Genomic DNA, 15,110 nt, shown 5'->3' on the forward strand with positions numbered 1-15,110 from the left:
TACTTTTCAATTGACCAAGTGGAGGGGATCTACCTCATTCATATATATAATTTACATTTATGAAATAGAGGATTTTGTTAACAAGTTAAAGGTGTTTAACGATGATACAAGCATGTTTAACACATATAGATTCCTTTCTTTCATGAAGACAAGAATATAAGTTGGCGTATTACCTGATTCTGATGACTTGTATGGATTGCAACCAGACAGTAGTGATGATAACGTCCGCATTTTTGAATGAAGGAGAAAAAAAAGTCCTCCTTTCTGTAAGTGGTTGGTATTTGGCATCTTATTTGTCCAGCTTCCATACTCCTTATTACACACTTTACAATAAAATACATTGGCGGCAACTCCGTAGCTTGCTATCTTGAGCACTCCAGCTTTCTGGGACTCTTATTTTGTTAGCGCAGGCAGGATGAAGCAGCGCTTTTATTGCAAAGACAGGAACTGTGCAGTCGGTCTTTAGAATTTTGATGGCAGTCTGTTGAAATAAAGTGTTTCTTGCCTTACTGTCGGTCATTTTTTCTCAATAATAAGCTCGCGGTTGCCAGCGTCATCTCAAAAGACCCTCGGGTGCCGTGAATGTCAATAAAGTGACGTCTTGGTTTTGAGGTCTATTTTTTTTTATGCCTGGCTGGCGATCGACTGACACCCTCCGCGGTCGTCCAGTAGCTCTCGATCGACATAATGGGCACCCCTGGTGTCGACTGTACAACATGTGACCATATTTTTTCCTTTTTGCCCTTTTTAGATATTCCACTGAGCTGCCACCCTTTGCCCCAAAGTTGGAACTGTCTTGTATAGACTTATACAGTAAAGCTGTCTACATCTGCTTCAGGTATTTGCTTTGGACTTGGATATTCACTCCACACATATTTCTTTTCCACATGTAACATTGTGAATAAATACCTACTCAGTGACCTAGTGGTTAGAGTGTCCGCCCTGAGATCGGTAGGTTGTGAGTTCAAACCCCGGCCGAGTCATACCAAAGACTATAAAAATGGCACCCATTACCTCCCTGCTTGGCACTCATCATCAAGGGTTGGAAATTGGGGGTTAAATCACCAAAAATGATTCCCGGGCGCGGCCACTGCTGCTGCCCACTGCTCCCCTCACCTCCCAGGGGGTGAACAAGGGATGGGTCAGATGCAGAGGACAAATTTCACCACACCTAGTGTGTGTGTGTCAATCATTGGTACTTTAACTTTAACTTTAAACTGTCCTTTGTCAGGTATCGCTTGTGTCAATATGCAGAATTTCGCCACACCTAGCGTGTGTGTGTGTGTGTGTGTGTGTGTGACAATCATCGGTACTTTAACTTTAACTACACCATCCTGCTTGCGCCACTGACCTACTTTTCCAACAGTGCATATAAAGCTAATTTCACACTGTATAATGCATGTAACTCCTTCATTCAAACAATAGTGACACATCGATGGCTATAACTATCACTAATATGGACGTCTTTCAGTAGGGTTTTGTATTCAATCTCGTGATAGCTGCAGGAACAAAAACGCAGCATGACATAAGGACAGAAATTGTTTTCCTACTAAAACGCGCAAAAATGTGAGAAAGAACTCACCAAAGCTTCAGTGCAGATTAAAAAAAAAAACAATAAAATGATGTTCCTTTAACTAAAAGCATGGCTGAAATGTCCCGAGCTCTTCCAAGCAAGCACATCGGTCAAGCGAAATGGCCTCCGGCCTTCAGCTCGTCGTTTTCCGTCCTGTGGTCCAGTTGGTTCTGCAGCCGGATGACCTGCTCCAGTTCTCGGATTTGCCGGTCTGTTTTGTGACTGACGAGCGTGCGGTAAAAGTGAACGGCGAAGACGATAAAAACCAATCCGAAAGGCACCATGATGCAAGTGGACGCGATGGCCGCGGCTTCGCCGGAACTAATGGTGCCGTTGTTCTCCGTGTTGCTCTTAAGGGGCAAGAACTTGACCCAGCAGAGCAGCATCACCTCGGTGAGGAACAGGAGGGTGCCGATGACGGTGGAAAAGGCCCAGGCCAGCTCGATGTGGCGATGCATGCGCTCATGTGGCGACTCGTTCACCGAGTTGAGGTTGTGAACGTTGCTGACGGCCTCGAGATTAGGGAGGATGCAGGTGCTGACCATGAGTGCAAACAGGTGCACTGCCACTAGCACTGTGGTGCAGGCACTGAACGCTATCAGCAGCCCTGGAGGGTAAGTAAAATCCCTTTCCAGTTGTACCTCCACCATGGCAACCTGGGGGGGAAGATGCACCACATGAGACAATTTCAATCACAGCGTAGTCTTCAATCACTTGTGTCTTCAGTAAGTGAAAAGTGTGCTCTATAGGATGGAGGAGACTGACATCGCCATCAAAAAAATTACATTTATTAGCCCTAGGGATGATGTTGGAAACCGGTTCTCCCGATTGTTCGATAAGAAAAGAACCGATTCCATAGACTCAAATCCCTTTTTGAGAACCGGTTCCCGTTATCGAGGCCACTATAGTAAAGAAAAAGAGTTGGTTCTTTATTCGAATCCCTGGGAACGAATCCCGTCCCATAGGAAATGCTCTGTGGGACGGCAATGTTATGCCCATTTGATTGTAGACTCTTACTGACACCTTGTGGCGATATGAAAATACTACGCGTCATTAGTTTGGGCACTTCCGGATTGGCGACGTCAGTTCCGTACATGACACAATTGAGAAGTAGACAAGTTGTGTTAGCTCTTACAAGCCTTGGAAAAGATAAGTCTGTAAGTAAACTGTTTAACTTGTTTATGTACCTCAATATTAAGGTGGAAAGTGGTTAAATTCGATACTAAGATGTTTATTGAAACACGATTTTTGTGCACTGTTTCAATGGATGTTTTGAGGACTTAAAATGGCTTCCAGTCGTGTATTTCCACCATCGAAATTGTTTCAAGTATTTGTTTGATGATAGTACTGTACATTTGTGTGAAGCTAATATTTACATATTGTGTATTACATTTCAGTATGTTAATTGAATCACATAGCTTATACATTTGTCATTGTGTGTATTTCAATTTTAAAAACATAATAACAGTCCAGTGCAAGACAAAAGTAAAGATAGGAAAAGACAAAGCAGGATCAACAACAATAAAGAGCCTAAATGGATTAATCTGCTTTGGAACTTTATTAGACGTCTTGGATTGTTTGTTAGCTGTCTGCCAAGCTGTATAACCTCAACACGTATAGTGAGGGCAGAACAGGCGATATGCAATTATTGCCAGGCTTCGCTCTCATGTAAGGGGGGAAGAATTGTTGATTGATGACTGTGGTGTTCTTAGTGTCATAGCGTGTGTAGTTAGTATGTTCCAATAGCAGCAGAAGTGCACTTTTTGGAGAGCTGTATTATTTTCAGTTTTGTGCCAAAGGGACTGATTTTATTTAACACTATATTATTTATACACCTATAGTGATCACAGAGACAGGTTGTTTTTGTATTACTGTATATATTTGTTTTTCTGAAAAATCCCACTTAATATACTTTGGGTAACAACAGTCAATATTTATTTTTTTTATTTTTTTAGGGGGGTAACAGTCAATATTTATTTTTATTTTATTTTTTTTCTTATAAAATAAAAGTGAGCTTTTGTTAAACCAAATATTGTGTTTTTTCCCATATACAACAACCTATCTGGATTTGATAAGAGAATCGATAAGGAATTGGTTCGATAAGAGGATTCGATAATGGGCTCGAACTCGATCATTTCTTATCAAACATCATCCCTAATTAGCCCTAAAGTCCTCGCTTTCTCTGCACAGAAAACTATTGATGTGGAAAATGGCAGAATATTTTACTTGACGGAGGAAAAAAAGGTCAGGAATAGCGCAACATTGTCACAAGCTACAATCAAGACTGACAACTTCATTTTTTTCAGAGGGGTCACAACTAAAAATGTTCCGATCAGGGTTTTAAGCTGCCGATTCTGATACTGATCATCCATGAGTGAGATCGGCCGATTAAAATACTGATACAATCACATGTATTAACTGTAAAATGTTTCTATTTATTTATGGTGAGTGCTATTGACAGTGTAGCAATATCAACACAATGTTACTTCATTATTTTATTTTATTACATACAATTAGTGTTGTCTCGATACCAATATTGTGGTACCGGTACAGGTACCAAAATTATTCCGATACTTTTCGGTACTTTTCTAAATAAAGGGCACCACAAAAAATTGCATTATTGTCTTTATTTTAATAAAAATTCTTACGGTACATTAGGGTTGTACGGTATACCGGTATTAGTATAGTACCGTGATACTATCCATCCCATCCATCCATTTTCTACCGCTTATTCCCTTTGGGGTCGCTGGAGCCTATCTCAGCTACAATTGGGCGGAAGGCGGGGTACACCCTGGACAAGTCGCCACCTCATCGCAGGGCTACCGTGATACTAATGAATCATATTCGATACTATACCGCCTCTGAAAGGAACTGGTCCACCCCCCCCTGCGCCCCCGTCGTTGTCATGTCGTGTCATTGCTGGTTTACAAGCAGAGGAGCATGTTCGGCAGCGCACAATCACGGAATACTTACAAGCAGACCCAGTGTGTAGACAGAAAAGGGAGAACGGACGCATTTTTGCTTAAAAACTAACGATAAAGGTGAAGTTTAGGGCTGCAACAACTAATCGATTAAAATCGATTAAAAAATAGTTGGCGATTAATTTAGTCATCGATTCGTTGGATCTATGCTATGCGCATGCGCAGAAGCTACTTTTTTTTTTTAATTGTATTTCTTTATAAACCTTTATTTATAAACTGCAACATTTACACACAGCTGAGAAACAATAATCAAAATAAGTATGGTTTTTTTTCCAATAAAATACTGGAAAGGATAGAAATGTAGTTTGTCTCTTTTATCCGATTATTAATCGAATAAATAATCAACAGATTAATCGAGTATCAAATTAGTTGTTAGTTGCAGCCCTTGTGAAGTTATAACACTGAAACACCCTCGGTAAGAGGTGCTTTAAAACATGGCTAGCTAGCTAGCGGCTAAAGTCCATCAGTAGTGTTTTAGCTACTTCTAAATCACTAATCCTCGCCTCCATGGCGACAAATAAAGTAAGATTCTTACAAGTATCATCCCTGCAGGACGAGGAATAGCTAAACATGTTTCACTACAAACCGTACCTCACCGGCGTCAAAATGTAAACAAACGCCATGAGTGGATCTACACCTAACATCCACTGTAATGATATCAAGCACAGGAGCGTATCTAGTCGATAATACAATGATTACGTAGATATTTTTGGTATCACAACATCATCTTTCGTTTTTTTTTATTCATATTATGTTTATAAACTCAGGAAATATGTCCCTGGACACATGAGGACTTTGAATATGACCAATATATGATCCTGTAACGACTTGGTATCGGATTGATACCCAAATTTGTGGTATCATCCAAAACTAATGAAAGTATCAAACAACAGAAGAATAAGTGATTATTATATTTCAACAGAAGTGTCGATATAACATGTTAAAAGAGAAAGTAAGCAGATATTAACAGAAAATGAACAAGTAGATCATAATGTTGACAAAATAATAGAATGGAAAATGACACAATGTTACTGCATATGTCAGCAGCTAAATTAGGAGCCTTTGTTTGCTTACTTGCTACTAAAAGACAAGTTGTCTTGTATGTTCACTATTTTATTTAAGTACAAACTTGCAATAAGAAACATATGTTTAATGTACCCGAAGATTTTTTGTTACAATAAAGCCTATAATGCAATTTTTTTGTGGTCCCCTTTATTTAGAAAAGTATCAAAATAATTTTGGTACCGGTACCAAAATATTGGTATCGGGACAACACTAGTACACAATAGATAAACAAAGGCTTCCCAAATGCTGTAATAAATTAAGCATGATGAGTTGACTTGAAACTGTTTAATGTTGCACTTTTTATCTGTGGAAGAAAAGTGTTGTCATTTTATTTAAAGGGGAACATTATCACCAGACCTATGTAAGCGTCAATATATACCTTGATGTTGCAGAAAAAAGACCATATATTTTTTTTAACCGATTTCCGAACTTTAAATGGGTGAATTTTGGCGAATTAAACGCCTTTCTAATATTCGCTCTCGGAGCGATGACGTCACAATGTGGCGTCACATCGGGAAGCAATCCGCCATTTTCTCAAACACCGAGTCAAATCAGCTCTGTTATTTTCCGTTTTTTCGACTGTTTTCCGTACCTTGGAGACATCATGCCTCGTCGGTGTGTTGTCGGAGGGTGTAACAACACGAACAGGGACGGATTCAAGTTGCACCAGTGGCCCAAAGATGCGAAAGTGGCAAGAAATTGGACGTTTGTTCCGCACACTTTACCGACGAAAGCTATGCTACGACAGAGATGGCAAGAATGTGTGGATATCCTGCGACACTCAAAGCAGATGCATTTCCAACGATAAAGTCAAAGAAATCTGCCGCCAGACCCCCATTGAATCTGCCGGAGTGTGTGAGCAATTCAGGGACAAAGGACCTCGGTAGCACGGCAAGCAATGGCGGCAGTTTGTTCCCGCAGACGAGCGAGCTAAACCCCCTGGATGTCTTGGCTCACACCGTCCCTTATGCCACCGAAGATGGTCAAGAGAAGAATATCGACCCTAGCTTCCCTGGCCTGCTGACATCTACTCCAAAACTGGACAGATCAGCTTTCAGGAAAAGAAAGCGGATGAGGGTATGTCTACAGAATATATTAATTGATGAAAATTGGGCTGTCTACACTCTCAAAGTGCATGTTGTTGCCAAATGTATTTCATATGCTGTAAACCTAGTTCATAGTTGTTAGTTTCCTTTAATGCCAAATAAACACATACCAATCGTTGGTTAGAAGGCGATCGCCGAATTCGTCCTCGCTTTCTCCCGTGTCGCTGGCTGTCGTGTCGTTTTCGTCGGTTTCGCTTGCATACGGTTCAAACTGATATGGCTCAATAGCTTCAGTTTCTTCTTCAATTTCATTTTCGCTACCTGCCTCCACACTACAACCATCCGTTTCAATACATGCGTAATCTGTTGAATCGCTTAAGCCGCTGAAATCCGAGTCTGAATCCGAGCTAATGTCGCTATAGTTTGCTGTTCTTTCCGCCATGTTTGTTTGTGTTGGCTTCACTGTGTGACGTCACAGGAAAATGGACGGGTGGTTAAAATCAGGCACTTTGAAGCTTTTTTTTAGGGATATTGCGTGATGGGTAAAATTTTGAAAAAAACTTAGAAAAATATAATAAGCCATTGGGAACTGATTTTTAATGGTTTTAACAATTGTGAAATTGTGATAATATTCCCCTTTAATCTGAGCAACAACTTTAGGCACTTTAATGTTTATTAACGTGGGCATAATTATTATAGTGTTCCCAATGTTAAAAGGATAAAGCCATTGTTTACAAATTTGGTAAATAGATAACCAAAAAAATTTATATTTTGTTGTTTTCTTACTGTACCGTAACCGAACCGTGACCTCTAAACCGAGGTACGTACCGAACCGAAATTTTTGTGTACCGTTACACCCCTATTGTTTGCATACTATGGTATATTATTAATTTATTATTTATTTGTTCACTGTTCTGTTACGGAGGACATTGGATAACATTGCAATGGTATGAAAAGAGGTAGGACTAAATAAGCTCTGCTTCTTCCTACTCCTTTTCGGTCGTGCTGTAATGAAACAACTGGAAATACAGTATGTGATGCATTACATTGTATGGTGTGCATGTTCGAAACTGAACTTCCTTGCTAATAACACTTCCTTGCTTACTCGCTTGTCCTTTTAAGAGTATGACAACATATTGTTATGTTCGCACGTACTTCTGCTTTCTAATGTTACTTGTCAAAGCAAGGCGACTAATCAATTGCCTTACACTTGGACAATTTCCAACGTTATTATATTCGACAATATCTTCAGGTGAAGGGAAAACACGTGGAAGATATTCAGGCCTTCTCAAAAAGGCAAGACCTTGAAATGAGTTATTATTGTTACGTGCGTCACGGAGCCACTTTTTAAAAAGTCGTGCGCGTAGCAAAATAAATCGACTTACCATCGCGAACCCTGACAAAAGGGCTGAAGTGCGGCTGGTGGCTTTGAGTTTGGCTCGGCTTAAGTACAACTTCCTCCATGACAGCGCCTGCAGCGAGTGCTCGTTCAAACTCATGCCGATAGTTGCGGAAGTTTGGTGCCGGAAGACTTTTCTCTTCTTCTTTTGTGTCGATAGAAGCGATTAAGGACTGAAAGAGAGCTCTGAAGGAAGAAGAAAAAAAAGAAGACCGATCAAACTTTCCTGCAACAGCTGACTGTCAGAAACATGAGATACCCTGGGCGGGCGAAGCCATACATACGTCGACTAGGGTGATACCACGGGTGGCATCCGTATCAGTGACGTGCTGTCAGGGGAGGCGAGTAGGGCATTGCCTCGCCTTGCCACCAGGTGGCTTAACCATGAGATGTTCAAAAACGAAGTAATAAGATAAAATAAGTTTAAATAGTTCTCTTTTGTTCTATGCTTTCTATGTGATTTTGGTGTTGTGCCTGTATATTTCCATAATAATTTTCATGGTTAAAATCGTACTTCTGCCTCACAGTAGGGGGCGATATATTGTCAACTTGCAGTTCAATGCTACTGCAGTACTCTGACTCGCCACACTGGGAGAAGTGGGGGCGCTCAAGTTCGCAGACACATGTCTCTCCAGCACAGGGGTCGGCAACCCGCGGCTCTAGAGCCGCATGCGGCTCTTTAGCGCCGCCCTAGTGGCTCCCTGGAGCTTTTTCAAAGATGTATGAAAAATGGAAAAAGATGAGGGGAAAAAAATATATTTTTTGTTTTAATATGGTTTCTGTAGGAGGACAAACATGACACAAACCTCCCTAATTGTTAGAAATCCCACTGTTTATATTAAACATGCTTCACTGATTCGAGTATTTGGCGAGCGCTGTTTTGTCCTCCTAATTTTAGCGGTCCTTGAACTCACCCTAGTTTGTTTACATGTGTAACTTTCTCGGACGTGTTTTATGCCACTTCTTTTTCTGTCTAATTTTGGCCACCAAACTTTTAACGTTGTGCATGAATGCACAAAGGTGAGTTTTGTTGATGTTATTGACTTGTGTGGAGTGCTAATCAGACATATTTGGTCACTGCATGACTGCAAGCTAATCGATGCTAACATGCTATTTAGGCTAGCTATATGTACATATTGCATCATTATGCCTCGTTTGTAGCTATATTTGAGCTCATTTAGATTCCTTTAAGTCCTCTTAATTCAATTTATATCTCATGACACATGATCTGTATATAATATGGCTTTTAATTTTTTGCGGCTCCAGACAGATTTGTTTTTGTATTTTTGGTCCAATATGGCTCTTTCAACATTTTGGGTTGCCGACCCGTGCTCCAGCAGAAGCCAGAATTTTTTTATTTTTTTTTAACTGAGTTTGAGTTTATTTCAAACATGCAAACATACAACATGATACATCATAATTGCCAGTTTCTCTTCTCAACATGTTCGAAAACAAGTAGGAAGAAGCAGAGCTTTTTTAAAGGCCTACTGAAATGCGATTTTCTTATTTAAACGGGGATAGCAGGTCCATTCTATGTGTCATACTTGATCATTTCGCGATATTGCCATATTTTTGCTGAAAGGATTTAGTAGAGAACATCGACGATAAAGTTCGCAACTTTTGGTCGCTGATAAAAAAGCCTTGCCTCTACCGGAAGTAAGCAGACGAGTAGCGTGACGTCACAGGTTGTGGAGCTCCTCACATCTGCACATAGTTTACAATCATGGCCACCAGCAGCGAGAGCGATTCGGACCGAGAAAGCGACGATTTCCCCATTAATTTGAGCGAGGATGAAAGATTCGTGGATGAGGAAAGTGAGAGTGAAGGACTAGAGGGCAGTGGGAGCGATTCAGATAGGGAAGATGCTGTGAGAGGCGGGTGGGACCTGATATTCAGCTGGGAATGACTAAAACAGTAAATAAACACTAGACATATATATACTCTATTAGCCACAACACAACCAGGCTTATATTTAATATGCCACAAATTAATCCCGCATAACAAACACCTCCCCCCTCCCGTCCATATAACCCGCCAATACAACTCAAACACCTGCACAACACACTCAATCCCACAGCCCAAAGTACCGTTCAGCTCCCCAAAGTTCATACAGCACATATATTTCCCCAAAGTCCCCAAAGTTACGTACGTGAGACTTTTTGAGACTTTTATTAGTAGGTTGCACAGTGGAGTACATATTCCGTACAATTGACCACTAAATGGTAACACCCGAATAAGTTTTTCAACTTGTTTAAGTCGGGGTCCACTTAAATTGATTCATGATACAGATATATACTATCATATATACTATCATCATAATACAGTCATCACACAAGATAATCATCAGGGTGTATACATTGAATTATTTACGTGACATGCACATAGCGGCACGCACGTCCGGGCAAGCGATCAAATGTTTGGAAGCGTACTCACGGTACCGTGTCTGCGTATCCAACTCAAAGTCCTCCTGGTAAGAGTCTCTGTTGTCCCAGTTCTCCACAGGCCAATGTTAAAGATTGACTGTCATCTTTCGGAAATGTAAACAATGAAACACCGGCCGTGTTTGTGTTGCTAAAGTCGGCCGCAATACACCGCTTCCCTCCTAAAGCTTTCTTCTTTGCGGTCTCCATTGTTCATTGAACAAATTGCAAAAGATTCACCAACACAGATGTCCAGAATACTGTGGAATTTTGCGATGAAAACAGACGACTTAATAGCTGGCCACCATGCTGTCCCAAAATGTCCTCCACAATCCGCGACGTCACACGCTGACGTCATCATACCGAGACGTTTTCAGCAGGATATGTCGCGCGAAATTTAAAATAGCACTTTAGTAAACTAACCCGGCCGTATTGGCATGTGTTGCAATGTTAAGATTTCATCATTGATATATAAACTATCAGACTGCGTGGTCGGTAGTAGTGGGTTTCAGTAGGCCTTTAATCCTACCCCTTTTCTTTTACATAGCAGTTGCTAAAACTTTTGTTCACTTCCTGTTCTCAATTTATTCACAATATACTGCATGAGTAATCACAATAAAAAAAAAAAAATAATAATAATAATTGGTGAAGTAAGTTATATTTTATATGATGAGATGAGTAAGATTATTTTGAAAATGAATGAATGTGTATTTATAACAAACATGGCATTTTTTTTAAGCCAGCGTTTGTGGGTGTGTTTTTTTGTCAGATGCAAAAATATTGTTTTATTGCTTGGAATTAAATAAATGTGTCTGCCAATATGGAGGATTATATACCGCAGTGTTTTTCAACCTTTTTTGAGACAAGGCACATTTTTTGCGTTGAAAAAATCCGGAGGGACACCACCAGCAGAAATCATTAAAAAACGAAACTCAGTTGACAGTAAAAAGTCGTTGTCGCAATTGTTGGATATGACTTTAAACCATAACCAAGCATGCATCACTATAGCTCTTGTCTCAAAGTAGGTGTACTGTCACGACCTGTCACATCACGCCGTGACTTATTTGGAGTTGTTTGCTGTTTTCCTGTGTGTAGTGTTTTAGTTCTTGTCTTGCGCTCCTATTCTGGTGGCTTTTTTTGGGGGGGGGGGGGGTATTTTCCTGTAGCAGTTTCATGTCTTCCTTTTGAGCGCTATTCCCCGCACCGGCTTTGTTTTATGAACATTTAAGTTGTTGCTATCTTTTTTTTGTGTGGACATTGTTGATGTCTTCTTTAGCGATATTTCCCGCATCTACTTTGTTTTAGCAATCAAAAGTATTTCAGTTGTTTTTATCCTTCTTTGTGGGGACATTTTTGATTGTCATGTCATGTTCAAGATGAACATTGTGGACGCCGTCTTTGCTCCACAGTAAGTCTTTGCTGTCGTCCAGCATTCTGTTTTTCTTTACTTTGTAGCCAGTTCAGTTTTAGTTTTGTTCTGCATAGCCTTCCCTAAGCTTCAATGCCTTTTCTTAGGGGCACTCGCCTTTTGTTTATTTTTGGTTTAAGCATTAGACACCTTTTTACCTGCACCCTGCCTCCCGCTGTTTCCGACATCTACAAAGCAATTAGCTACCGGCTGCCACCTACTGATATGGAAGAGTATTACACGGTTACTCTGCCGAGCTCTAGACAGCACCAACACTCAACAACAACACATCATTTGCAGACTATAATTACTGGTTTGCAAAAAATATTTTTAACCCAAATAGGTGAAATTACATAATCTCCCACGGCACACTGCATCTCTGTATATCACGGCACACTAGTGTGCCGCGGCACAGTGGTTGAAAAATAAATCAAATGCAGTATATTATACTGTATCCAAGATTAAATACTTCTCTAAACTAGACTTTAAGACAAAATGAATGTGATCATACGAAGTACGTTTTCATGGAGGATAGCTATTGCTGCTTCAGATGCAAATACAGAAAGGTAAGATACACTCACAATATTTGATTTATTTTGTTAAAAGCAAATGGGACCAAAAAGTATTTAATCACAACTTTATCAAATACTTTTTGTCCCCCATTTATCATATCATAATATCATTATGATAACGTTTTTATGAAAGCAAATAACTCCCTTCTTTTTCCTTTTACTCTAATGTGCAACCAAATCAACAATGATTATAGCTCCACATATGAATTTAAGTAAAAAAAAAAAAAAAAAGGGAAAAAAAACTCCAAAAGTATCTATGCCTTACCTGGTGTTTAGTTCACTGATCCGTATCAATATTTTTCAGTTCAATGTGTTTTTTTATGTCGGACACAACAAACCAAAAACACTCTTCATCTACACAATTTAAATAAGAAAACATATCAAAATATATAAACCCGATGACAATGCAAACTTGTATTTTTGGAGATCTGCATCAATTTAATGACGTGTCATCAAAGGATAACATTTTTTTTGTTTTTTTGTTAATGTTGTAACGACCTGCTGGTGTAGACGTTGTGTTACAAATTCCCATTGTTCTGAACGTACCACGCCTGTAAGGTGATTGGCGAAGAGGGAGGAAGTGTTCGTTGTTGCGGAAATAAGGAACGAGTAAAGACGTGCGTGTGGAAGGAACGAGATAAATTGAGCTGTGTCAGCATAGGTTGCTCAATAAAAGTTGAAAAAGAGCGACATACTTTGTGTGCACTTCTTCTGGACGCGACAATATGCATCACAACAAAAATAATATGTAAACAATGCAAGACGTTGATAGTCTAACTGATATTGACTGGTATGCACAAGCTATGGAGATGACGTCAGAATAAAACAACTGCATTTAGATTAGATTATAATGAGTCTTATCTTGGAATATGGGATCCATTATATTGCTTTGTTTTAAATAATCAAGTACATGTCATTTATATAGTGGGTACATTTTATTTATATAGCACTTTTCACAGGGAGACCTCACAAAGTGATTTTAAATAAAGTATTAAAATATTATTATTATATTAAAATATTTTAATAAATATTAAAATATTTAATTAATTGTATTAATTAATATATTTAAAAAAAAATTTAAACTATTAAAAAAACAAAATAATAAACACATGTTTAAAACACAAATAGTACAAAACAAGCATGGTGCAACAACAGAAACATTGAAAAATAAAATAATAGATATGATGGTAAAAATCCATCCATCCATTCATTTGTCTACCGCTTGTCCATTGGTACAAGGGTACACCCTGGACAAGTGGTCACCTCATCGCAGGACCAACACAGATAGACAGACAACATTCACACACTAGGGACAATTCAGTGTTGCCATATAAAATTATTTAAAAAACAGAACATTACAGGAATGCACACGTAAACAAATGTGTTTTGACTGCCTTTTATGAATGTAAACGAAGGGGCAGCTCCCAGCTAATAAGGGAGTGCATTCCACCATTTAGGGGCAACTTTTAGCTATTAAATTAACCTAAAGCATGAATTTTTCTTCCTTAGGGTAAAAAAATAGATATGATGTGTTGTGAAGTTTATGAGATGCAATGCAAGTGTTATTGTTTTTTTTTATTAAAGGCTATGATGGTGAGACAAATGATGAGTGATAATAAAAGTGATTTGCTTTTGTTATTGACGTTATTATTATTATTATTATAATATATATATATATATATATATATATATATATATATATATATATATATATATATATATATATATATATTATTGATTTTTGTTTGACCATTTTTATTTTTTATTTAAAAACTTTTTTTTTTTTTTTTTTTTTTTTTTTAGTGTTGTGTTTGTCTTTTTGGTTGCTCTGTGGATTGATGTTCGGAATGTTGCAAGGCCGGGGAATTGGTTTTAAATTGGGACAGTTTTATACAGAACTGTTTTGTTGAACTGGCTAATATTCTGTGGGATTTTTGTAAATGAAAATAAAAAAATAAATATTCATATCATAGTTTAGGTATATTTATATATTACTCTCTATCCATTACATCTACTTTTAATATTTATAAAACAAATATCTCAAATAATATAAGATATTAATGATAATAATGTAGTAACTCAGATTATGTATTCTGTAAATACATATATAAATACTGTATACAAATTAATACACTTCTGGATTTGATGTCAAACCACATTTTGTTACCTGGTGCTCTTTTATGCATGTGTAATATAATAATAAATTTAATCCTAATCCTAAATTTATTCCTTGATATTTTTGATTTATTTATTTATTTGTCTATGTGACAGGCACAGTTTCCATTCAGTAATATTATACAAATATTATACAGTGAATGCATCAAATATGAAAGAGCAGTGATATATATATATATATATATATTTATTTATTTTATTTTATTTATTTATTTTTTCATATATATTTGTATTTATTTTAACATTATTATTTTTAACTACAGTATTTGTTCACCTCCAATTTTGGTCAAAATAATGATAAACACATAAATAAAATAATATTTAATGTGATTTGAGTATTTGCATTAGCAATACTTGGTATCGAATTGGTACACAATTTTGCAATATTGCCCACCTCTACTACCCACAATTCCCTGCCGTGTGCTGTTCATAGTCGCCCCCTTGCGTCCGCACCATGGAACTTCTGGCAAA

General features: G+C 38.2%; 1 protein-coding gene across 2 annotated transcripts in view; it reads right to left on the bottom strand.

The window, feature by feature from the left end:
- LOC133623129 (calcium release-activated calcium channel protein 1-like) overlaps window positions 1-8,364 on the bottom strand; it is a 9,397-nt gene extending 1,033 nt beyond the window's left edge. The window contains exons 1-3 of one of the 2 annotated variants that reach the window (XM_061986151.1): window positions 8,349-8,364; window positions 8,051-8,250; window positions 1-2,229 (exon numbers count right to left, since the gene is read on the bottom strand). The exon at window positions 1-2,229 is cut by the window's left edge and continues 1,033 nt beyond it. In XM_061986151.1, the coding sequence (XP_061842135.1) occupies window positions 1,684-2,229; window positions 8,051-8,164 (660 nt within the window). In that variant the 5' untranslated portion in view covers window positions 8,165-8,250; window positions 8,349-8,364 and the 3' untranslated portion in view covers window positions 1-1,683. Of the gene's footprint in view, window positions 2,230-8,050; window positions 8,318-8,348 lie in introns of those variants that run through there. The other variant, XM_061986150.1, reaches the window with a different exon arrangement.
- Between the last annotated feature and the right edge of the window lie 6,746 nt (window positions 8,365-15,110).

Source organism: Nerophis lumbriciformis, linkage group LG12 (assembly GCF_033978685.3).
Source record: "Nerophis lumbriciformis linkage group LG12, RoL_Nlum_v2.1, whole genome shotgun sequence".
Classification (NCBI taxonomy): Eukaryota; Metazoa; Chordata; class Actinopteri; order Syngnathiformes; family Syngnathidae; genus Nerophis; species Nerophis lumbriciformis.